The sequence below is a fragment of the Schistocerca americana genome, chromosome 10, assembly GCF_021461395.2.
Source record: "Schistocerca americana isolate TAMUIC-IGC-003095 chromosome 10, iqSchAmer2.1, whole genome shotgun sequence".
Lineage (NCBI taxonomy): Eukaryota > Metazoa > Arthropoda > Insecta > Orthoptera > Acrididae > Schistocerca > Schistocerca americana.
The window spans coordinates 82163929-82190253 of record NC_060128.1 but is presented as its reverse complement, the minus strand read 5'-3'; the positions used below and the strand labels follow the sequence as shown (position 1 = coordinate 82190253).

At 40.5% G+C, this 26325-nt stretch overlaps 1 protein-coding gene across 1 annotated transcript in view; it reads right to left on the bottom strand.

Moving 5' to 3' along the window:
- Positions 1–22113: 22113 nt before the first annotated feature.
- LOC124552250 overlaps positions 22114–26325 on the bottom strand; it is a 49330-nt gene continuing 45118 nt past the window's right edge. Inside the window, exon 4 of the mRNA XM_047126532.1 lies at positions 22114–22290. Coding sequence (XP_046982488.1) covers positions 22114–22290 — 177 coding nt within the window. The remainder of the gene's footprint in view (positions 22291–26325) is intronic.

Genomic DNA, 26325 nt, shown 5'->3' with positions numbered 1-26325 from the left:
ATTTCTTGGTAGGATTGTGAGACAACTCCGCTTGGTGTGAAATGTGTTATTTTCTTATTTGTAGAAAAAGAAGATTTTGGGAAATGTATCTGACACTCAACTTCTTTGTTGAGTTTTGCCATAGATCCAATGTTTGTTATTGTTGCTGCTTACTATTGTTGAGTTGAATTTGACGTTCACTGTTGAGCTGACATTACACTAGTCAGTATTTCATCTGCAAGTAGGGATGTCCAAAGTATTTTCTAGTGAAGAGATCATGGAAATTCTATACAATTCTGATGTCAGTGACAATGAAAATGAATGATTGATAATGAACTGAGTGAATATATGGAACCTCTTGACAAAGACCATATCATAGCATCAGATGAAGCTGATGATGAAATATCAGAAGACACTACTCATTCACGTGAACAAGTAGAAGAAGAAGAAGATGATGATGATGATGATGAAGACGAAGACACTGGAGATTTGTTTGTTTCTAGAAGTGGACTACAATTTTCTAGTAAACCACCAAAAGGTGGGCGGCGTCGAAGTCGCAACATTTTGAACGTAACACCTGGCCCAGTGATTGATGGAAAAACAATCAAAACAATAACAAAGTCCTTTTTATTATTTATCTCACCAGAAATCGTGAGCATCATTGTAGAAGAAACGAACAGGGAAGCCCAACGAGTAATCTCTTTGTGGAATGCAGCTCATTCTTCGAACAAAACGACATGGAGAGATATAAATGCAACTGAAGTGTACGCTGTATTAGCAGTTCTAATAGGAGCTGGTCAAAGTCATGGACATCGCACAAGTGCTTCCGATTTGTGGGGAGGTAATGTTGCCTTTTGGCAAAAATTTTTTTCTGCTGCCATGTCAAGAAACCGATTTTTGTCTATACTGAAATTCTTGCGATTTGACAACAGAGACACAAGAGCGCACAGAATTGAAGAAACCAAGGACAAGCTACAAGCCATCAGGGTAGTGTTCAACAAATTTCAATCTAACTTGTGCAAGAACTTCTATCCTTATGAATACGTGTCTATTGATGAACGATTAGCAACATACTGAGGAAACTGCTCTTTTGGGGTTTATATGAAGAGCAAGCCTGGCATTAAAATTTGGGTTTGTGCTGATGTGAAGACATCTTACTTATTACAGATCCAAATTTACACAAGAATGGTGGACAATACTCGGGAAGTGAATCAAGGACAGAGTGTTGTTTTGGATATGGTGGAACCATTTCTGAATAACAGTCATGGTGTAACAACTGATAATTTTTTCACCAGTTTTCCATTGGCTGCTGAACTACTAAAATGAAACACGATATTGGTTGGTACCTTGTGTTCCAATAAGAAAGAGATTCCGAAGGAATTCTTGCCAAACAGAAAGAGAGAACTTCACTCTTCAATGTTTGGTTTCACAAATGACTTGACCCTAGTTTCCTACGTTCCAAAGAAGGGGAAGGCAGTAATACTACTCTCTACTCAGCATAATGAGAGACAAGTGAGTGGTGAAGAAAGTGAACACAAACCCGAAATCATACTGCACTACAACAAAACTAAAGGTGCTGTAGAGAATGGCGACAAAATAAGAGAATAAAATTGTGTTAGAGGAACGAGGTGGTGGCCACTAAGAATCTTCATGGAAATGATAGATATTGCAGCACTGAATGCGTATATTCTGTACACTCAATTTTCTGAATGGCAGAAGAATAACCGAAGTCAACGTAAACTCTTCACGACTGAACTGGCATTTGGACTCGGCAAAGGCAACATGGAAGAAAGAGCCAAAAATATCAACAGTCTTCATAAAGATCTACAAGATGCACTGAAAGCTTGTGGTATTGCAATTCTTACAGCAGTGATCCAGACCCAGTGTTCAAAGTTACCAACGCCACAACGATGTCAAGACTGCAACAGAAATGAAGATAGGAAAACAAGATTCTGTTGTGTGACATGCAAGAAACCTGTTTGTAATATACACAGAGAAGGAACTGTTACTGTGAGTGCATGTAGTGTAAAAATGTACTTGACTGAAAAGTTGAAAAAAGTCTTGTGTTATTTTACTGCAGTGACTGTTGAGGTACATAGATTATTAATTTCCTGTTTGTTGAGTACTGAATTTAGTGAAAGATATAGAACAAAAGCAAACTGGTGCTTTTCATTTATTATTATAATGTTGTTCTACCAAGAACCGACGGAAGATTCTGTTAATATAAAAAAAAATTTGTCTTTGTATCTGTGATCTAATTAAGTACTTCTAATAACCTGAAAAGCTGTTTTTCAATACTAAATAAACCCATTCAATGGAAATAACGAAATCTGAGAACAAATATTACAGTAAAATGCAAAATTCTTTTGGGGTAGTCCAAATACCCCGCTTGGTAAAACAGAGGTGTCAAAAAGCTTGGTAACGGGAGGGTTGAACAATTTGGTACGGTTTTTGTATCACTGTGGTGCCAACTCCTGCTGAATCTGCTGTTGCAGGTGCAGTGTTATGTGCCAGAGCCGTACGCCAAACGCGGTTGTCTTCCCTCTCGGTAGTGCCATGTGGGGGTCTGGAGCTCGGTTTTCTTGTGACTATACATTCTCGTGACCGCCGCTGCCAGCACTCGCGTACAGTGGCTACATTCCTGCCAAGTCTTACCGCACTATCGCGAAGGAACATCCAGTTTCTCGTAGTCCTATTACGCGACCTCATTCAAACTCGGTGAGGTGTTAATAATTGTGGCTTTGTCACCTCAGAGGCATTCTTGACTAACACGAACTCACCACATCCAATCTTAAAGGGAAATAAATAATGCTCACGGTATTTGGAGCAAACCCGATTCACATCCTCACTTGCGCTACTGTCACCACTCTTCTTGCGACTGTCGCAAAATTTGAGTGGACATCATCTTTCAGATGTAGAAACACACCTACCCATTTTTGTTTGCCACACAACTCCTCCTTGGGTTTGCAAATTTATTTTTTCCATCGGTGTGTTGTCATTTTAAAACTGGAAGTAGACAGTTATAGAGTCAGCATCAGAATCAGCTATATACTGTATACATAGATTTTTCTTGCCTAAACTAACAGTTTGTCACAAAATATTCAGTAACTATTTTTGTTCACGTATTGTCAGACAAATGGCATGTGTTCCAGGGAACAGTGAATGGGGAAACAGGAGTTTACTATTGATATACCAGTAACTGAAGTGTTCTGTTAGGAATATTTTATGCTGTCTTATCTGCTAACCTATTTTATGCTTATCTGTTTGAGGTTTTTCAATGCAGGCAGCATACATTAGAGAAAATGTCTGTTTGCATGTTTTTGTAATGTAATTACTTATGTTATTTTTGAAAAAATAGCATTATTTTTTTTATTTTTGTGGACAATGTTGAATCTGTGCAGTTACAACATTGTGGTGCTGAAACACAATGGTTTTTCTGTGTTACTTATTGCAGAAACAGAAACCTTATTTTGAGAAAGTACTACAACACAGGTAGAAACACAATGTGTACTGAAATACAAATCGGCACAAGCAGCAGCTGCAGCAGAAGATGCGGAAAACTTAAACAAACTTCGTGTTGCAATCACACTAAACATGCACCGTCAGCATTACATTTCTTGTCATCAGTAATTGTATTTTGCCAGACAGATATGCAAATCCACTTGTCACTTGGTTCAGGCTCATATACTGTCACATGTCAAATAAGGTTTCCTTTTGGCACTTTTTATTGGCTAATTTTATCATACTATGCTTTGACAAATGTGCTGTATGTTATGAGTTCTCCATCCCCTTAGTGTAGTAGGCTTCTCAGATGACGTATTTAGCCAGACATACTCTGTTACTTTGAAAGAGCCTATGTGCAATCCTTATTCTAGTGCACTGAGATCACTGAAATCCTCTTGTTCCGTCTCGCACAGGAGGATCCGTTGCCCTTGGCGTTGACAATGACTGTATTCCTGTTTTCTGGGTGTAAGGTTATTTTGTGCCTTCCTGTAAGGGCAAAATCTCTCTCATATGGTAGGAAACTAAGCCCTGTAATGAGAAATTTCTGGTCTACAATAGTGCAATATTTATTGATGATCAGATTTTGGAAAAGTGTCATAATGTTTTTAACATCTCTATCAAAATCAGCAATATTTGGGCTTACGTTCAAATGAAAACTATGAAAACTAGGAGTTAAGGTCAAAATGTTCCTGTTTTATTGCTTTTCTCTGAACGCTGCCCTTCACTTTGTTTAATGCAATAGAAAAACCCCTTTGAGACATTCTTTAAAAATGTTGTAAAAGTTCGGGATACATTTTCAGTTCTTTCATTACATTGAATGTGCCATATTTTGTTCCCTTTTTTTCAACTGTAATGGATATATCTAATATCTTCTTCATTGCTCAGCATTTACGAGTAACAAAAGACCCAGTGCATCAATGTCTCCATCTGATGAAGATGAAATATTCTGATCCATCAATAGCACAACTGTCCCGGTCTCTCTGACAGCGCCACTTTAGAGTGAACTGCTGACATCCTGCTCGTGACACGTCCTAGCCCTGCTACCAATGGCGTCCGTGATACACCGTGTACATAGATGTGTATTGGGCCCAGGATTACTCAGAATGTATGTCACTAATGTGTAGAATCCTGTTGTAATTATTCAATTCTGGGTAAGTAATTCAGTTTATCAGCACTAATGCTACACTCTGCATCTGGTAATGTGTGCTGCCCATGACCATTACGATGTCAGCGATACGGCACACTTAGCCAGTTTCCTTTGGATCCCAAATTGTATATGAGCCTCGGGGGAATGAGCTAGCAGATTGCTTAGAGGGGGATCAGCCAGACAGCTGACCTCAGTAAGAGAGATACCGGGCACAGATTTGCAAGCACGATGGGCTATCTGCCTCCAACAAACTGCACATTGTTGAGGTGACCCTCTTTCCTCTGTCACAAAGTGTCCACTGTCTTATGCTAGCTCAATAGTATTAGTCGTACCCGTCTGTTCATTGTTTTGTCGTGTACAAGAAGACACTTTCCCAATGTGACTGCAATGATTTGCAGGGTATTGTGTCAGACAGGGTCTCCAGTGTTTTGGGGAGATGAGCATTTGTGAGCCACGTTCCTCTCAACAACACAGATTTTTCAACCTATCAGCGGTAGTGGTGGATACGAGCTGAGTGGCGGATACGAGCTGAGAGTACTGAGATGCGGTGCCGTGTGAGGTAGAAAGAATCTTGGATGAAACCAGTTATATTTAATAGTATGTTTGTTAAGTGTGATAAATGTCAACAGAAGATAAGAAGTGGAAGTGCGAAAAGGAAGCATTACAGAGTTTATGGGAAAGTAGTGTAATGAGAAGTTATTAATAAAATGTGTAGGAAATTTACTGGTTCAAGTGTTTCAGGTTAACAATTGCATGTGAATGAAGAGAAATGGTACTTGCCTGAAAATGTCTTTGATTTAAGATTCACTGCATTCCATGGTAAATATTCCAGTGTGGTGATAAACTGAATGAAATTAGTGTTGTAAAGATAATGATGAGTGTAAGTACAAACAGAAGTATTCATACATTGAAACTAGGTAATAAACAGTGTTGTTAATTGCAAGTACTCCTTATGTAATGTAAATATAAAGTGCTGCAAATTATGCCAAAAGATGAAAACAAGTTGATGGGGTTGGTAATAAAACAGATGTTTACAGCTCTCAACCTCCCCATCTTTAGCTGTATGTAACTTCCTTGCCACAACTAAGTAAATTCTGATAGATATAATTAAATCTGTGACTGCTAAGTAAACACTTGTAACACTTCTCGCTCTGTGACAATGTTTAAATAGGTCAGGGACTGAGTGTCTGACATTCACATAAATAAGACTGAAAATGCTGCCAGTGATTTCAGCAGTATCTTCCTTCAGGAAAAAACACTACCACCATACACACCCTGCAGCAGTACTGTTGAAGTTCCTTTCATTGCATATCATCATCATCATCATCCAATTCAATCATGAAGTGATGTGGCCTCTTCAAATTGTGGATTCAGGTGGGCTTTCAGCAGGCCTCTCAAAGTGGAACGGTCTTGGGCAGTTTTCTGCCAGATGCTACCAGCGATCTTCTTGATATCTTTGTCCCATCTGTCCGGTGGTCTTCCTCCAGGCCTTTGATGCTCTCTCGGACTCCACTCCAGTACTAGCTTCGTCCATCTGCTGTCTTTTCTTCTCGCGATGTGGCCAGCCCACTGCCATTTCAAAGAGCCTACTGTCTCTAAGATGTCCTTAACCTTTGTCACAGACCGTATGTCATCTGTCCTTTTCCCATCCTTTCTTGTATAGCCCAGCATTGATCTTTCCATGGCTGTCAGTGCTGTCCTAAGTTTCCCTTTTGTAAATGAGTTCAGTGTCCATGTCTTGCAACTATACATCAGCACAGTAAGAATGCATTGATCAAATACTATTTTCTTTAGATTTACTGGCATTTTTGATGTGAATACCGTTGAATTCCTCCCAAGTGCTTGCCAGCCAAGCTTGATGTGCCATTAAATTTCTGATCTTTCATCTCCCTTCATATTTATAATCTGTCCAAGGAAGATATATTCACTGACTTCTTCTAATGGACTGTCCTTGACTTTCACATCTCCAGCTGGGACCGGATTTTCACCTGCCTCGAGATGACTGGGTGTTTGTCTTGTCCTCATCATTTCATCATCATTCATGAAAGTGGCAAGATCGGACTGAGCAAAGGTTGGGAATTTGTACCACGCAGTTGAGTGCCCCACAGACCAATCATCATCATCCAGCTGGGACCCATTTGTTGGAAATTACTTTTGTTTTGGAAAGGATCATGTTCAAGCCAACCAACTGACATTCCAATGCAGGATCTCTAAGTAAGTTTTGGAGCTCTGCGAAGTCATTGGCCAGTAAGGCAATATCATCAACAATTATAATTCCCTTATCTTTCCTGCTCAGCTCTGACAGCCATTTCCAGTACAGCTGAGAACAGCTTTGGGGAGATGGAGTTGCATTGTTTGACACCCCTCATGATGCGGAAGTCATGAGTTGATTCACTGATATTAACACAAGCTGAAGAAGTTTAGTAGAAACTGCTGAGCACTTCAATGTACGCTGCTCCCACTCCTTGCTCACTCAAAGCTTGGAGGAGAGCTATACAGCTAACGGAGTTAAACGCCTTTTCGGAATCAACAAAGGCAATGCAAAGAGGCAACTGGTATTCATTTGCTCTGCTTATCACTTCGCTAACCGTCAGAACGTGGTCAATAGTGCTAAAATTGCTTTGGAATCCTGCTTGTCCTACAGGCTGAGCTAAGTCTAGGGTGGAACTAAACTACTGGCCATTAAAATTGCTGCACCACGTAGATGACGTGCTACGGACACGTAATTTAACTGACAGGAAGAAGATGCTGAGATATGCATGTGATTAACTTTTCAGAGCATTCATACAAGGTTGGCGCCGGTGGCGACACCTACACCGTGCTGACATGAGGAAAGTTTTCAACCGATTTCTCATACACAAACAGCAGTTGACCGGCATTGCCTGGTGAAATGTTGTTGTGACGCCTCGTGTAAGGAGGAGAAATGCGTACCATCACGTTTCCGATTTTGATAAAGGTCGGATTGTAGCCTATCGTGATTACGGTTTATAGTACCGCGACATTGCTGCTCGCGTCGGTCGAGATCCAATGACTGTTAGCAGAATATGCAATCGGTGGGTTCAGGAGGGTAATACGGAACGCCGTGCTGGATCCCAACGGCCTCGTATCACTAGCAGTCAAGATGACAGGCATCTTATCCGCATGGCTGTAACCGATCGTGCAGCCACGTCTCGATCCCTAAGTCAACAAATGGGGACATCTGCAAGACAATAACCATCTGTACGAACAGTTCGACGACATTTGCAGCAGCACGGACTATCAGCTCAGAGATCGTGGCTGTGGTTCCCCTCGACGCTGCATCACAGACAGGAGTGCCTGTGATGGTGTACTCGACGACGAACCTGGGTACACGAATGGCAAAACGTCATTTTTTCGGATGAATCCAGGTTCTGTTTACAGCATCATGATGGTTGCATCCGTGTTTGGCGACATCGTGTTGAACACACATTGGAAGCGTGTATTCGTCATTGCCATACTGGCGTATCATCTGGTGTGATGGTATGGGGTGCCATTGGTTACACTTCCCGGTCACCTCTTGTTCGCATTGATGGCACTTTGAACAGTGGACGTTACATTTCAGATGTGTTACGACCCGTGCCTTTACCCTTCATTCGATCCCTGTGAAAACCTACATTTCAGCAGGATAATGCACGACCGCATGTTGCAGATCCTGTACGGTCCTTTGTGGATACAGAAAATGTTCAACTGCTTCCCTGTCCAGCACATTCTCCAGATCTCTCACCAATTGAAAACGTCTGGTCAATGGTGGCCGAGCAACTGGCTCGTCACAATATGCCAGTCACTGCTCTTGATGAACTGTAGTATCATGTTGAAGCTGCATGGGCAGCTGTACCTGTACACGCCATCCAAGCTCTATCTGACTCAATGCCCAGGCATATCAAGGCCATTATTACGACCAGAGGTGGTTGTTCTGGGTACTGATTTCTCAGGATCTATCCACCCAAATTGCGTGAAATTGTAATCACATGTCAGATCTAGTATACAGGGTGATTCAAAAAGAATACCACAACTTTAAAAATGTGTATTTAATGAAAGAAACATAATATAACCTTCTGTTATACATCATTACAAAGAGTATTTAAAAAGGTTTTTTTTCACTCAAAAACAAGTTCAGAGATGTTCAATATGGCCCCCTCCAGACACACGAGCAATATCAACCCGATACTCCAACGCCTTCCACACTCTCTGTAGCATATCAGGCGTAACAGTTTGGATAGCTGCTGTTATTTCTCGTTTCAAATCATCAATGGTGGCCGGGAGACGTGGCCGAAACACCATATCCTTAACATACCCCCATAAGAAAAAATCGCAGGGGGTAAGATCATGGCTTCTTGGAGGCCAGTGATGAAGTGCTCTGTCACGGGCTGCCTGGCGGCCGATCCATCGCCTGAGGTAGTTGACGTTCAGGTTTCATAACTAACCTTTTTCGTAGGACTCTCCATACAGTTGATTGTGGAATTTGCAGCTCTCTGCTAGCTCTGCGAGTCGATTTTCCTGGGCTGCGAACAAATGCTTGCTGGATGCGTGCTACATTTTCATCACTCGTTCTCGGCCGTCCAGAACTTTTCCCTTTGCACAAACACCCATTCCCTGTAAACTGTTTATACCAACATTTAATACACCAACTATCAGGAGGTTTAACACCATACTTCGTTCGAAATGCACGCTGAACAACTGTCGTCGATTCACTTCTGCCGTACTCAATAACACAAAAAGCTTTCTGTTGAGCGGTCGCCATCTTAGCATCAACTGACACTGACGCCTAGTCAACAGCGCCTCAAGCGAACAAATGTACAACTAAATGAAACTTTATAGCTCCCTTAATTCGCCGACAGATAGTGCTTAGCTCTGCCTTTTGTCATTGCAGAGTTTTATATTCCTAAAGTTGTGGTATTCTTTTTGAATCACCCTGTATTTGTCCAATGAATACCCGTTTATCATCTGCATTTCTTCTTGGTGTAGCAATTTTAATGGCCAATAGTGTAATTCGATTTAACAGGATCTTTGTGAAAATTTTATACAAAATTGAGAGCAAGCTGATAGGACAATAGTTTTTGATATTCTGAATACTTCCTTTCTTGTGTATCAGTGTAATCTTTGCCTTGTTTCATGATATTGTGACTGAAGCATAGTGCAGGCAGGATTAAATAATTTTACCAAGTGATTTATTGTTACCTCCCCTGTCAGCATCAGGATGTCAACACTGAGCTCATCACCATCCAGCACTGTCCCCCTCATCATGCTATCTAAAACACACTTGTCTTTCGATGTGAGTATACCTGGAACACAAGGTACATCATTTAATTGAGATACACTCAAATTTTCCCTCGGTTTGCTGTACAAATCGTTATAAAAGTCTCTGAGGAACTTCAAAACCACCACATTTTCAGTGATTCAACTGTCATTTCCATCAAGTGCGATAATCTGCTTTTTACCGATTGTGAGTTTGTGTTTGGCTGACTTTAAACTTGACTTGTTCTCTAAGCTTGCTCGTAAGGTGTCTTCACTGAATTCCTGCAGTTTTCATTTCTCTTCGCACCGCCTTGCACAGTTCGGAATACGGTACCGTGTCACGATCGATTTGCATTTTCATTTGTCTCCTCTGTTGTAAAAGGTTTTCAGTTTTGGCACTGAATTTCTTTGCTTGTTTATTCTTTTGGTATAGGCCGCCAACTTCTTGTGCACTTGAAACAATCATTTCCACCAAGTCTTCATCTTTAGTTACGTGGAACTTGCTTTGGAGGACTTCTTAGAATTTCGACGAATGTTCTTCCAGGTTTTTGAGGTTGATTACACTTCTCTTCCCTTTCATTTCCTACACTGAGTTCGACCCTTGCTCTCACCTGACAGTGATCACTACCAGTGTTTAACTGATTTAGCAGCGATACGTCTTTCACAATCTGCGGAATGTGTTACAGAATGAAGTCTATCTCAATTTTAACACTGAAATTTGGGCTCCTCCAAGTCTACTTTCAGTCAGGGTGCTTCTTTAAGAACGTATTCATTATGGACACATTGGTGTACTCAGCAAACTGGTCTAATCTCTCACCTCTATCGTTACGGTTCTCAATCCCATGGTTGCCCACCACTGGGTCACCTAATTTCTTGGTACAAATTTTTGCATTAAAATTGCCAATAACCAACTGGAAATGACAATTGCTACCTTTTTTACAGGTGCTATCCGGGATTTCATAAAAAGATTCAATTTCTTTGTCAGGGTGGTTTGAGGTGCGAGCGTACACCTGAACAATCTATTTTATACCTATTCGACACCTTAAGGACCATTCGAGCTATCCTACTGGAAGTTCCTTCTAAAACAGATACTCTATCAGCAGTATTCTTGTTAATTCAGAACCCAACTGCACCGAGTTTTCCTTCCGGGTCGCCACAAAAGTAGAACGAGTCACCAGAGAGCAAACGGAGACAGTCTTCCCCATTTCAGCATACTTCGCGTAAACTGACTATACTCCAGTTGATTTTTGTAAGCTCTTTCTCGGTCTCTTCTAGCTTCTCATTGCCTATCACAGAGCAACAGTTATATGTACAGACTTGAAAAATTTGCGTCTTCCTGTCAGCACATCTTTGTGTTCGGGACATCAAAGTTGCTCCCACCTGCAGATCTGACTGAGGCCCCTCAGTCATTGCATATACACCGTGCAAATTCAAAAAGTACCTTTCTCATACCCCTCAATGATCGCAGTTCACACACTGCATTGCAGTAGGTGAGCATATGCAAGTGATATTTGGTATGTTGCTGTTGTACGTTAACTGGTGCCTCCGAAGTGTTTGCGAGACTGTCTCTGTAGTGGCTGTGGTTCTTTATTCTGTTAACTGCAATGTTAGGCATGCAGTAAGATTTTTGAGATCAATCAACATTTTACCTGCTATATCCAAAGCTGTGGAATACAAGACAAATGTCTGTCCAGTTTCTGTAAACAAAGTGCAAACAATGCACCAATTAAAGTAACTGATAACCTGAAATAAGCCACAATATTGACATTACTAGACTTTAATAAAGCATTTGATTCCATCAGCTTTGAGGAAGATCCAGTGTTTTCATAATCTTTAAGTATAATTGTTCTGCAAAAAGAAGGGGAGGGACAATGCAGTAGGATATGTTTCAAAATAGTCGGTCGGACAGTAAGTGATTAAGCATTATTTTTTTCAGTTAGCAGATCTTTATTATCTGTTGGAAATAATGAAAAATAAACTTGTGTACACCGTAAATCTGTGTCGAGTTCAAACCTGGCTTCAGACTTTCGGGTGACAGCAAGGAAAGAAATGCCCTTGTCACACATTCAGTAATACGTATTACTGCAGATGTAATACACATATATATTTATAATTTTTAATAGTGCTGAAGCAAGTAACATTTCATTTTTCACAAAAATAAATTAAATGTTTTCAACAAGGAGGAAAAGTAAGTAAATCAATAATAATACTGAACGCTCGAATATAATTTTCATACTACATGTTGTTTATGACAAAATAACGCATAATAAATTATTTTATGAAACTAATTTGTTTATATCTTACACTCAGCACCAAACCATACTTTACCACAATTTTCTATAGTTACATATATCACATTAGTGATCACGTACACAGCGGTCTTATGAGGACAGTAATGTTCATTATTCGAATGAAAGTGAAAATGATACACTTTTCTGATATCTCAAATAGGTTACACATAATTTATAATTTACTATTATAGACTATGACATACACAGCCAGATACTTTGATTTCTTAAATTGCTCTTTAAGGTTCCGTATCACATACCAGTTCTGCTGTAAAATCTGCACAGCATTTTACAACCATCGACCAGCTGTCCACCTGGACAAATGGCCACTGCCAAACTGTAACTCGGAGCAGTCAACCACCCTGTTGGGAATCATACTACTGGGCACCAGTCGATCTAATTCGGTCACTACTTCGCGACCCTCGCCATCTGGACCCTTCCCCCTTACACCCAGCTTCTCCGACTGATGTCAGTCTCCTTGCAACACGTTCTTTAATCCCGTAACCCTTCCACTAGCCCCCTGCCCCTTCACTCTCACCTACCTCTTCCTCTGTTCTGTACCCCATTCCTCCCTGTGACTGTGCGCTACACACAACTCCCCCTGCTTGCAGCCAGTTAAGACTGTTGCCACATTCCTATCCTGTGCACCTGTTGTATCTCCCTCTAGCTATTACCCACCCCCACATCCTTTCTCCCATCAACCCTGTCGAGCTTTGGTGCACACAATAAGCTGTGCTTGTGTACGAGTATTCGGCAGCTCTGAAGGAAGATTTGTCCAAAAGCTAGCAATGTTTTCAGTCTTTATGTTCCTATAGGCATTTCAACTATATCTTTGCTCCTCTCACTATTTATATTCAACAAAGTACTTTCAACTACCACACCCATATTGGAAACATTGTAGAAAAGATAACTGGGGTCTCCCAGTTTCTCAAATGAAAAGACCACAATGTAGCTTGCACAGCTTAAGGAAAGCAAAACATCTATAATTTTACAAAAGTCTCACGTTAGTTTAAAAAAGTGAATGACAAAATGTCTCTTCATTCACAGGAGTTTGAGGAACCTGTTGCTCACCAATGAGAAAATGTTTGCTCTGTACATTCACGATCAAAGTTTTCTACTGCAGCCAACACGGCTGCCCTGGAAAAGAAAACATTCAAAAAATCCAACAGATCATTAGATCCCTTCTCCCAACCACATTTCTGGCTGTGTGTAGCATTCCCTTATTACCATAATACTACAGACAGTCTACAAATGGTCAGAGCATTCTGATCACATTACTCTACATTTCCTGTGTTCCACTACCGATATAAATTCCCAGCTATTAAGTATGTAAACACTACTGTGTAGATACTGAGAAACAGTCCTCATCACTACATATAAAAGCCTAAAATGTTTTTACAAGAACTGGAACTAACTACAAGGAGCACAGACAAAATGCAATACAAGTGACAGTATCTCAAAAGTAAAGATAAAAAAACAATCCCTCTTTCAAAATTTCTATAAAAGATAATTTTTTTCATATTGAAAAATAGTGCATAAAAATCTGTTCAGGGATCACGTCGGAACACACATCAATTCCATGTAACAACGTTGTTGTCGTCATTTGAAAAACAATTCCTTTTGTGCTTAAGTAATGCTCGACTGTGCCACTGTGTTAGGCTATCATCTATACGCAGTGCAAAAGTGTGACAGTTCGAATTTAATGATGATGCCCGAGGGGAATCTAAGTTAATCTAACTTACATTTTACCAGAAATGAATTCTTATTTTATAAGAGGTACAAGCAGACATTTAGGTTACACAAATTTTAGTTTATATTTGAGTCAATATCCAAAGTAGTTACAAATATGAAATATGGATCAACTGAATTCTGTACATACCCTCTGTGTAAAACTATACGTTCCTCATTAAAGCTGTTTTTTAGACTGCACAAAAACAGAAAAATATTACTTGCATGTGATATAGTGGAATTCCAGAACATAAACTTGCTTTCAGCAAGGTTCACCTGTCAAAGCATTCAGTTGATCCAACAGTCATAACAGTATTTTACAAGCTACAAAGAAATATGGAAGGTATTTTTACAGATATGCAAGATATCCCATCAAATTATGACAGTACATTTGTCCATAGCTGCATGTCGCCAACACCCGTTGTTTTAAATACTTGCTGATGCTTTTGTGGGAACTCCACGAATACCAAAGTCTCTTTGGAAAAAATAATGTCAATAACAATAAGAATATTAAGTAGCCATGTAAACGTTTTGTCTGATGTCCAATAAAGGATTGTGAGGGAGAACAGAAATAGCCACAAATGCTTACCATTTCTGTTACCAGATGAGAGCAGTTGCGCCCCTCTTCATGTAGAATAAACATGGTAAATGTATCTGTCATTGATACTGGTGTACCTAAAAAGCCTTGAACAGACCAGCAACTGTTATTCTGTTACATTGGTTTATTTCTCCATTATATTGCATTGTGATGCTGGGAACTCATCAGTTCCAGTGTACACAATTTGTGTTGTATGATAAGATGTGGAAGTTCACACTGATCCATGGAAGATGACATTTATATTCACTGCTATGTTATTAAATTCTGAAATAAAACTGTATAGAACACTCAATAGTGGCAATGGTTCCACCAACAGAGGAAGAACATGTATGCTGTCATAAAAATTGAAATGCTGCACTTCACATGTGGTAATGTTTTCATTATTTTCTATGCTACAGCATAGTAAAATTGATTAGTGCTTCAATACTTTTGACAGCAAAACATGTCTGATAAAAGGGGGAAAAAATTCTGATATTGTAAAATGCAAGACATTTATTTTGCATAAAAAGTGAAAAATTTTAACAGAATATGTAGCAAAATAGTCACTCAAAACATTAAAAATTGGTTCTGAGCTGGCTAAGCGGACGAAGAAAGGTGGAAAAAGAATGTTTCAACTGGGAGTTCTGTGTGATGAGAAGAGTAGGAAAAGATGGGTGGTAGCAATACACTGAAGGTAAGTTTTATTGAAAATGGTTAGGCAGTATGAAACTATGGAGCACTGAATGATTTGAGGCTGGAAAAAAAAACCAATGGAAGAAACTGGAAATCTGCCATCATATTTCCAGAAAGATGCTGCCATCACACTACCAAAGTAGAATCAATGCATTATTTTCATTTACAAAAGAAGCCTGCATTGGTTGTTAATGCAGAACATGTCATTACAATTCTTTAATGGGCTCTACTATGTGAGAATGAATTAACTTGAAAACTAGTGGGTGATGAGTCAAGCATCTAACTTTCATACACTGCTGTTTAGAATAATATATGGAAGAGCAGATGTACTGAAGGAAGATTAAGCAGGTAAACATTGCAGAGAGCCAAATCTGGTCTTGCACTTATTAATGAAAGGAAGACTAATAAAAATCAGGCCATACTCATTGCATTTGTGGACCTAGACAGAATGTTCAAATATGTAAGGTAGAAAAAAATCATTTGAAACCCTGAGATGAATACAAAGAGAGAAGTAATTTACAATATTTCCAAAAACAGAGTAGGAGTCATAAAATATGAGTGAGAAAGACAATGATGTGAGGCAGGTCTGTAGCTCTTCGTCACTGGCAAATTTAACACACATGCTGTGGTGGGGTTGGAGGGTTGATCGAGACTTTTGTAAAAACAGTAAACACACACGAGGATCTGCTACCAATGTCAGGATCCATAAACAGTGTGACTCTTCAGGTTGACAGTGAGAAAGATTATTCAGTGGAACTACCAGAAACTTTATGAAGAACAATTGGCAAATAGGAACCTGGTAAACATCAAAATTGTTATTAGCACAGTTGCAGAAGTTGTACCTTCTCTTACCTATGAAAGACAATAAAGGATGGCCCAATCAAGGAAGGTAGCAAGTGATACAGTGCACTTCAACCAAAAAACTTTACTGATGTGGAAATAAGGAAATAGTGCTCAAACGTGTCCATCTGGAGCACAAATTGTATGGATTGGAACAAAGGCCGTGTGAAAATCATAACTGGAACCATTTAAAATGTACTGATACAGAAGGGTGTTAAAAATTAAGTGAACAGGTAGTCCATAGAATGAAAGGCATAGATGATAGAACACGTAAAGAAAGATGCCTATGGAACCCATTACTAGAAGGAACTACTTAAAGATATATCTACTACAGTAGATATGCGTGAAGGAGCAATAGAGCAGATAAATTGTAAGAGTGGGCAGCGATTAGAAAATGTGCAACTGGTAGCAGAGGGAATCAGCTGTAGCAGATAGATGAAAAAAAATGATATACTAGAAGAGAGGCCAGAACTGAATCGGACAAAAGGTGGTGATATAAGAAATTGCAACAAACCAGTAGATAGTGACGAAAAAACACAACAGGAAGATGATGGTTAGGATGTGATATGTACCCTACAGAGATGTAAAATAATCACTAGCTGACAATTTACCTCCCCATCTCTTCTGCAGTGGCAGAAGATACATGAAAGTTCTGGAGACGTCATCTCAGCACCTCCGATACATATAAATACTGATCAGTTTCATTTGCAAGTAATAAATAGTTTTAAGTAACCCACCAATCCAAAAGCTTCTCACACCTAAGAATATGACTACCATGACATGCAGCTATTTCCATAACAAACGCCTTCTAATACACATTTTACACGTAACATCATGTGTACATTTGAACAACTTGATAAAAAAAATGATTTCAAAAAATTAAGAAACAAACAGGAAAATAATGGTCACTCAAATTGATAGCAAAATATATACATTTTTATTTTCTCTCTCAATTTTTGAGTGCAGTCAAGTCATGAATATTAGTTAATTTCTTCTTTTATGAAAGTGACACATTTGGCATTCATAATAACGACATCTTTTCCATTTTTTAAAAAAATATAAATTCTCATATACATCATGCAGTTCAATTACAAAAATTTATGTATATTGCAAAAATTTATTGATGCTGTAGTCATACGGATCATATCATTTTTAAGACTGTCATTTATCTATGCAGTGCTTGATTTGTAAAAACAGAGGTTCTGGTACTGTGGGAGTATTTCTTTTGTTATAATTTAGATGTCTTGAAACATTATTTTAATGCTTTTTTGGCCAGAGGTACCAGTAAGCCATACTGTCAAATCAAGCACTAGATATTTGTCTCCAAATATTTAGCACTTAATTGTAATATACAAAAAAGACCGTGTTTATCACTCTTATTGATAATTTAAAAGCCATGTGCCGGCTTCACAATACCTTTTTAAAGCCATGCAAAAAAAAAAAAAAAAAAAAAAAAAAAAAGAGAAGATTAAACTAGGCCATATGTAAATCTTGGATGGCTGTTTTGGACGGAATAGACTGACACGCACAAACAGGAGAGGTATAACAGCCTGCCTCCTTTTCAGGAAAGACATAAATACTTTACAGAAGAAGAATAAGGAGAAATCAAATTGTCTGTGATGAAGCAGAAGCCAAAGAATAAATAAAGGAATGAAAAACAGATCCCTGACATGCAGCCTACTGAGATATGACCAAAGATAAGATACTAAGGTCAGTAAGTCGTATCAAAAATGTGGTATTCAACTTGATGGCTTCCACTGCTACAAGTAATTTTTCAGAAAGAGCCTGTCAGAGCAAGATTGGCAGTAGCAAGCATTTTTACAAGAATCTTGTTTAATTCACTGTTGACAGAAGTCCACTATTCATGGGGGAATTAATGAGCTCCCTGACACTTCTCTGTATGTTCTAGCACCAGACTTTTGTAATTATCCATAACATAACCAGATTCACAAGCTGTGTGCATTGCAGTGATCTAAATGATGCTGCTATATGTGTTATACAAGAAAGGTTGATCAGATAAATACAGCATACCAGCATCTCCATTATGACACTTCCCTACCCAGCACTGTGGAATTACCACATTCTTCCTAAAAAAAACACACAGTAAACATGAAGAAAATAAATTATTTGCTTCATAAATAAACACCACATATAAAATAGCCCTCTCTATACCATGTTAATATATTTCAGTGCAATGATAAAATATTAAGTGCTATAACCAACGAAAATAATCAATTTTTTTTTTTACAAAATAAAGTAACTGGATAGATAAAAGACCTACAAGAAGGCGCCACTGGCTCCGGAACGCCCCCCCCCCCCTCCCTCTCTCTCTCTCTCTCTCTCTCTCTCTCTCTCTCTCTCTCTCTCTCTCTGTGTGTGTGTGTGTGTGTGTGTGTGTGTGTGTGTGTGTGTGTGTGTGTTCCTGCTGCAAATGTGAATATATCTTTTTGTCTATCCAATTACTTTACCCGAAAACACAATACCTTCATGCACTTGATTGGAATAATTTCTGATGGCACAAACACACCAAAAGCAAAACCCTGAGAAAGTAATAATATGTCAGTAGAACAGGCATTACTGTGATGGAGTACGTCACTGTATGTAGACAGTATACTAACAACAAATTACAAACATTAAATTCCCGCTGTAATAACTGTCATGTACTTGTGTTTTCTGCAAATTATCATCTTTGATGACAGTCTAACCTTGCCCAGTGATGAGCGGGGAAAAACTGTAGCGCAACACAAGTAATGTAGTGCCCCTTTTGTTAAAAACCACAGTCGTCTGATCTGACTGTCAGAAAAAACACAAAGAATTTGCAATTTTCATTTAGTGAATCACAAGCACAGTTCTTATGAACAACAGTGACAACTCCATCTAAAAATATCAGTGACTACAGAGAATAATTCTGTTTACAAGTAAAATATCTGTGGCAACCTTACAAACTGACAGAATGTGGAATCAATATATACATTTAACAAAAAGGATGACCACAATAAGCTTTGGAACACACTTGTGGAACAGAACTCTGAGAGCAAAAGACACTCCTCGGAAAGAACACAGGTAACATGTACACTGGAAGAGTAAGAGTTAGCGCAGCTGTTTCATACATCCGTATTCGAATAGAGAGTCAGTGGATTCTTTTTGTCTCAGAATTCGAATGTTTATGGATATATGTTAGGAATGATGATGATGATGATGATGATGATGATGAGTCCCATACTTCTTTACAGAGCGTAGGGGAGCGACACGGGAGTCCCGCGCCGCCTTACTAGGCAAGGTCCTAGTGGAGGTGGTTTGCCATTGCCTTCCTCCGACCGTAATGGGGATGAATGATGATGATGAAGACGACACAACAACACCCAGTCATCTCGAGGCAGGAAAAAATCCCTGACCCCGCCGGGAATCGAACCCGGGACCCCGTGCTCGTGAAGCGAGACCACGAGCTGCGGTTAGGAATAACCGTCTATATAGTTAGCTGTTGCTTTAAAGTTTTCAAAGTCCAATGGACTGTTCTACCAATGCTGGCAATAACCTTAAAAGTTGAAGACAGGTCATCAGTTCAATACAATTAAACTACTGACAGTATTATTATTATTATTATTATTATTATTATTATTATTCTTTGTATTTTCTTTCAAATACTGTTACTTGTTACTTTGTTAACACAAAGACAGAAAGGTAAAAGTAGGATTAATATGCTCAATATGGAACAATTGACACGCTAACAACAATAACATGATCAGATAAATAGCAATATGCATTAAATATAAACTATGTCCATTTTAAGCCTTATGTACAAATCACATAGTGCAAAATATACAGGTAAGTTACACTGGACGGCCTCCATTACAGACACGGTAATACTTGACAACATTGAAAATGATGTTCTCAATAAATGTAACAATTATCACCAAACAAAAACTGCAAATTTATATAAATAACAAGAAATAGCTATAAGGAAAAATACTGCTGATAGGCTGGAACATAACACGAAATTATTACACAAACTTGTGAACAAAACTAAAAATTTCACACCTGGAAGGGTGACATCTATTTTTATTTTACACATTCACAAAAAAGAATCTGTGGCAAATCAGGAACGACAGATGATTTACAGAATTGGGCACAACAGCAAACAGCTACAGGAATGTACTCTGAGGCTGAGAAGAATTAAGTAACTGGAGGGCAAAAAAAAAAAAAAAAAAAAAAAAAAAAAAAAAAAAAAAAAAAAAAAAAAAGTGTGCTTGCGGCCACTATGCTATACCATACATTTTAGACACTGCATCAGCACGTTTGGTGAGGTATTGGGAGTGCAGCCATATCATCAGTATTTCCCAGATCAACATTTCAATTAGGAACTTTCCAGTCATTTTAGGCAATTCACATTTATTTCTTCCAGGCAGGCCATTGAAGTGAGTGGCAGACATCAGGATACCCAATAGTGAAATTTCAGAGCAAAAATTCTTCTTACAGAGAAGGTAAAATGAACCAATCTCCATGCTCCATCAAAATGAAAACACACACATGCTGCCATGGAGTAACATTAGGGTGGCTTTGTAAATGTAATTTTTTTTAATTATGTAAAGTAAAGTAAAGGAAATGAAAGGCAACCACTCACTTATATCAACTGATTTATGGTACATAACAGAAAACATTATTCACACAGCTTTCAAGCTCTTGCTCTTTTCCTAACAATTCCCGGTTAGGTCAGAGATTTTCTCCACTCAGGGACCGGGTGTCCTGTTGTCCTAATCACCATCATTTCATCCCCATCAACATACAAGTCGCCGAAGTGGCGTCAAATCAAAAGACTTGCACCAGGCAAACGGTCTACCCGACGGAAGGCCCTAGTCACACGACATTTACATTAAGTGGTGTATGCCGTATTGTGACTGTTTTCTTAGCACAAATTCCCAAAAGATGAGGCATTGCCTGTAACCAGAATGTTATGTTTCATTAAATGACCTACATAGACACTATACACAGCTGCATTACATTTACTTCCCTGAAGAACCGGTTGTACCATTTGTCTCATACTACACACACGGTCCGTTTTGTAGGATGGCTCGATAAATCGGCTGTATTCCTAAAACCTCATCAAACATCATCTCTGCTAGTAAAACTTCAAGAATCACAATTTCTATGTCCTAAGTAAGGCAACGCAAACATCTGTGGTGCGTTGAACATCCTGATACCAGACGTCAGCTTTGATCTGTGATGTAAAATTGTTACGGTATATGTCGAAATAAGAGTGCTAAGTGAGACAGTACAGGACACTGGCAATATTTATTTTGTTTCTGTATTATTTTTGCAACTTTGGGTTATGGTGATAAACTGATCTGTAGCATAACCCGTGGCCTCGGTTAAACTGGAAGGTGACAATTTGATTGCGAGTTGAAAAATCCAACAAACGTGGCATTACAAGACTGACTATAATTCTTGTAACATCATAAATTTTTCCCATATCGGATTCTGACAAGTGTTGTATGTCCAATTTGCTGACATTGTGGGTCAAAGCAGAAGGATGGTATCAGCAGGTATTATTTTGTAATACTTCCATAAGGAAGTGCATAAAAACGTAATTGCACAAAATCTTGTACTAGTCAAGAAAATAAAAGGGTAAAACTACCTACAAAATAGTAGAAAACAAACTAACTAACAAGCAAACTGTTTACTCCACAGTACCATGCCAAATATGTTCTGCCAGCAACTCACCTCGAAGATTGCTACAAGATTATCAGCCGACATATTGGAAGAAGAAATATTATCCCAGATAAACTCAACAGTTTGCTCGCTAATTTTTTTAAATGGGCATGTAAGCTCCTTAAATAAAATGAGAGAAACATCGGTTGACAATCTATAGAAGAGAAATGAAGAGCTGCCTGGATTAAGTGACGATCTAATTTCCTTAGCGAATAAGCATACTTCCACCTTCCAGACCTGGAGCAAAAGGCTTCTGAGGAGACATGTGGAGTTCAAAAAAATACACAAAATCTGCTCCAAGATGCAAGAAGTGTAGCAAACCCAGAACTAAATGCAGCACACAATTTAGTATCAGAATCTGCAGTGTGGGGTCAGGCAAACCCCGACCCAGAGCCACACTACAGCTGCTCACAAACGATGAATCCGCCCACGACAAGCAGGACGAGGCCTGTCATTTCGCGGCGTAGCTGGCTGCCGAAACTGGCCGACGCGCGGTGCTTGCTGCGCGCCAGTTCCACCAACGGTAGCACCAGGTGCAACACGTCCGGCACCATGAGACCCAAGTCACGGACCACCTGCAGAACATCAAATAGAGTACAAATTCAGCATTAATCTTCCAGTCCGCAGTGGGCTTAACTAAGTTTTTATAGCTGCAATATTTTTGTGTTCGAACATCCCCTATAATTTTGTAAGGGTGCATCGGCCAGTTCAGTAACGGTTTACACGACACAATTGCGGTGACTCGGAGAATTTGAGAGTTCCTCGTACAGTTTTTGTGACAAGCAGTTTTGATCAGATCATTAATACCTTCTGAAAGGCAAGCTGTCACATATTTCATACACCAGTGTGGTCCTGTCAATCTACCTCAGTTTTGTAACTGCAAAAACATTTATTTGGTCTTGTGCATTATTTTGTAAAGCTACGATATCCGTCAGATTATAATTTTTTTTCATAATTTTTGTTCATAACTTGTAAATTGAATCAAATGATTTGTTTTGCACCATTAAATGTTCAATTAGAGTTTTTGCAATCACTACACTCAAGTTTGAAACTTGACTGACACATAGAGGAAAGCGCCCACATGACAATGTCGGGTGTCAATGTAACTTTGCACACGTACATACCGTCGGTGGCGATGTAGATGACTGAAGATGCCATTCTCTGTGACAAGTCGAGGCTGCATAAGGGGTGTGAATAGTGTCAAATGTCGAATGATAACTGCAAAGGACACAAAGATGCTGTGCACTGATGTGTGTGGTATCAGAACCTGACACAATCTGAAAGGGACATCATCTTGGGTCACCATTTGGCTGACCAGTCGAATTGTGCAATATCTAGATTTGTGGGGCATCGCCCGAAGTTAAACTGCGTGAGAACACAGTGATAGGAATACTCGGTGCACTCACTGCCTGTGAACAGATAACAGACTCCCTGCAACATTGGTCAGAGACCAGCAGTAGCCAGACTAGAGACTTACCATACCACGCGTAGGCTGCCGTTAACATCACAATGCAAACGATTGCATTTCAAGTGGTGCCGTTACTGGGAATTGTGGACTGCTGACGAATGGCAGTGCACTCCATTCAGTGACAAATCACAGTTCTGCACTACCCTCGATGACCACCGTTAGTGACAATGGCAGCGATCTGGGGTGCGCTATAGTTTTTTTGAATGTTTTAGAGGGGCACAGCAGAATTACTCCTGGCATCACAGTGTGGAGACCCATCGGATACGATTACAGATTGTGTATAGTGCAGATTGAGGGAACTACGATGGCAGAATGGCATATCACAGACTTCCCGCATCCTCACGAGTTATCTCTCACGGTGCCATTTTTCGACAAGGCAATGCCCACAGCTCTCAAACTGTCTGCGAGGTGTCGAGGTACTCCTGTGGTCGACAAGAAGCCCAGATCTGTCCCCGATAGAACACACGTGTGGGACCAGTCCCAGGATGTATCTGGAAGATCGAAGACCAGTTACGACAGCTGTGGGTCAGCTCGTCTCCGGAGAGGATACGACGGCGTTACAACACCCTTCCCGGCCGAATCTGTGCACGCATTCACACCGTAAGGGACGCAACACCGTACTGTGTGCCGGTATAAGCTGTCACTGGCACACCAGTCGGAAAAGGTGAAATGCGAAGATCGACTAGTAGATGCCGGATCGAGTGCACGTTTCTCGAGAGAGGCCAGAGACACACCTGCAAGCAACACACTACCGACGTCCTCTCGACAGCAGGTATTTAGGCTGCTGTCTCTGACTGGAGGGCCTCAGTCACTGACTCACTCTACAAGTCTGCCTGCCATCTGTGACACATAGAGCGAGTTTAGTTCATCACCGTCTATGATAGTACGTAGCAACCAGATTAGTGACTATTGTGGGACTTGTACTTTACCAGCAGTGAGACTAAAGTTTGTAATAGTGAGATTACCGATACTGTCTGCAAGACTACTGTCACTGATGAGCTTGTACCACAACACGTGGACTCTATTCAAGTTATGTAAATATTCATTATATATAAAAACAAAGATGAGGTGACTTACCGAACAAAAGCGCTGGCAGGTCGATAGACACACAAACAAACACAAACATACACTCAAAATTCAAGCTTTCGCAACAAACTGTTGCCTCATCAGGAAAGAGGGAAGGAGAGGGGAAGACGAAAGGAAGTGGGTTTTAAAGGAGAGGGTAAGGAGTCATTCCAATCCCGGGAGCGGAAAGACTTACCTTAGGGGGAAAAAAGGACAGGTATACACTCGCACACACGCACATATCCATCCACACATACAGACACAAGCAGACATATTTAAAGACAAAGAGTTTGGGCAGAGATGTCAGTCGAGGCAGAAGTGTAGAGGCAAAGAAGTTGTTGAAAGACAGGTGAGGTATGAGTGGCGGCAACTTGAAATTAGCGGAGATTGAGGCCTGGCGGATGACGAGAAGAGAGGATATACTGAAGGGCAAGTTCCCATCTCCGGAGTTCGGATAGGTTGGTGTTGGTGGGAAGTATCCAGATAACCCGGACGGTGTAACACTGTGCCAAGATGTGCTGGCCGTGCACCAAGGCATGTTTAGCCACAGGGTGATCCTCATTACCAACAAACACTGTCTGCCTGTGTCCATTCATGCGAATGGACAGTTTGTTGCTGGTCATTCCCACATAGAATGCGTCACAGTGTAGGCAGGTCAGTTGGTAAATCACGTGGGTGCTTTCACACGTGGCTCTGCCTTTGATCGTGTACACCTTCCGGGTTACAGGACTGGAGTAGGTGGTGGTGGGAGGGTGCATGGGACAGGTTTTGCATCGGGGGCGGTTACAAGGATAGGAGCCAGAGGGTAGGGAAGGTGGTTTGGGGATTTCATAGGGATGAACTAACAGGTTACGAAGATTAGGTGGACGGCGGAAAGACACTCTTGGCGGAGTGGGGAGGATTTCATGAAGGATGGATCTCATTTCAGGGCAGGATTTGAGGAAGTCGTATCCCTGCTGGAGAGCCACATTCAGAGTCTGGTCCAGTCCCGGAAAGTATCCTGTCACAAGTGGGGCACTTTTGTGGTTCTTCTGTGGGGGATTCTGGGTTTGAGGGGACGAGGAAGTGGCTCTGGTTATTTGCTTCTGTACCAGGTCGGGAGGGTAGTTGCGGGATGTGAAAGCTGTTTTCAGGTTGTTGGTATAATGATTCAGGGATTCCGGACTGGAGCAGATTCGTTTGCCACGAAGACCTAGGCTGTAGGGAAGGGACCGTTTGATGTGGAATGGGTGGCAGCTGTCATAATGGAGGTACTGTTGCTTGTTGGTGGGTTTGATGTGGACGGACGTGTGAAGTTGGCCATTGGACAGGTGGAGGTCAACGTCAAGGAAAGTGGCATGGGATTTGGAGTAGGACCAGGTGAAACTGATGGAACCAAAGGAGTTGAGGTTGGAGAGGAAATTCTGGAGTTCTTCTTCACTGTGAGTCCAGATCATGAAGATGTCATCAATAAATCTGTACCAAACTTTGGGTTGGCAGACTTGGGTAACCAAGAAGGCTTCCTCTAAGCGACCCATGAATAGGTTGGCGTACGAGGGGGCCATCCTGGTACCCATGGCTGTTCCCTTTAATTGTTGGTATGTCTGGCCATCAAAAGTGAAGAAGTTGTGGGTCAGGATGAAGCTGGCTAAGGTGACGAGGAAAGAGGTTTTAGGTAGGGTGGCAGGTGATCGGCGTGAAAGGAAATGCTCCATCGCAGCGAGGCCCTGGACGTGCGGAATATTTGTGTATAAGGACGTGGCATCAATGGTTACAAGGATGGTTTCCGGGGGTAACAGATTGGGTAAGGATTCCAGGCGTTCAAGGAAGTGGTTGGTGTCCTTGATGAAGGATGGGAGACTGCATGTAATGGGTTGAAGGTGTTGATCTACGTAGGCAGAGATACGTTCTGTGGGGGCTTGGTAACCAGCTACAATGGGGCGGCCGGGATGATTGGGTTTGTGGATTTTAGGAAGAAGGTAGAAGGTAGGGGTGCGGGGTGTCGGTGGGGTCAGGAGGTTGATGGAGTCAGGTGAAAGGTTTTGCAGGGGGCCTAAGGTTCTGAGGATTCCTTGAAGCTCCGCCTGGACATCGGGAA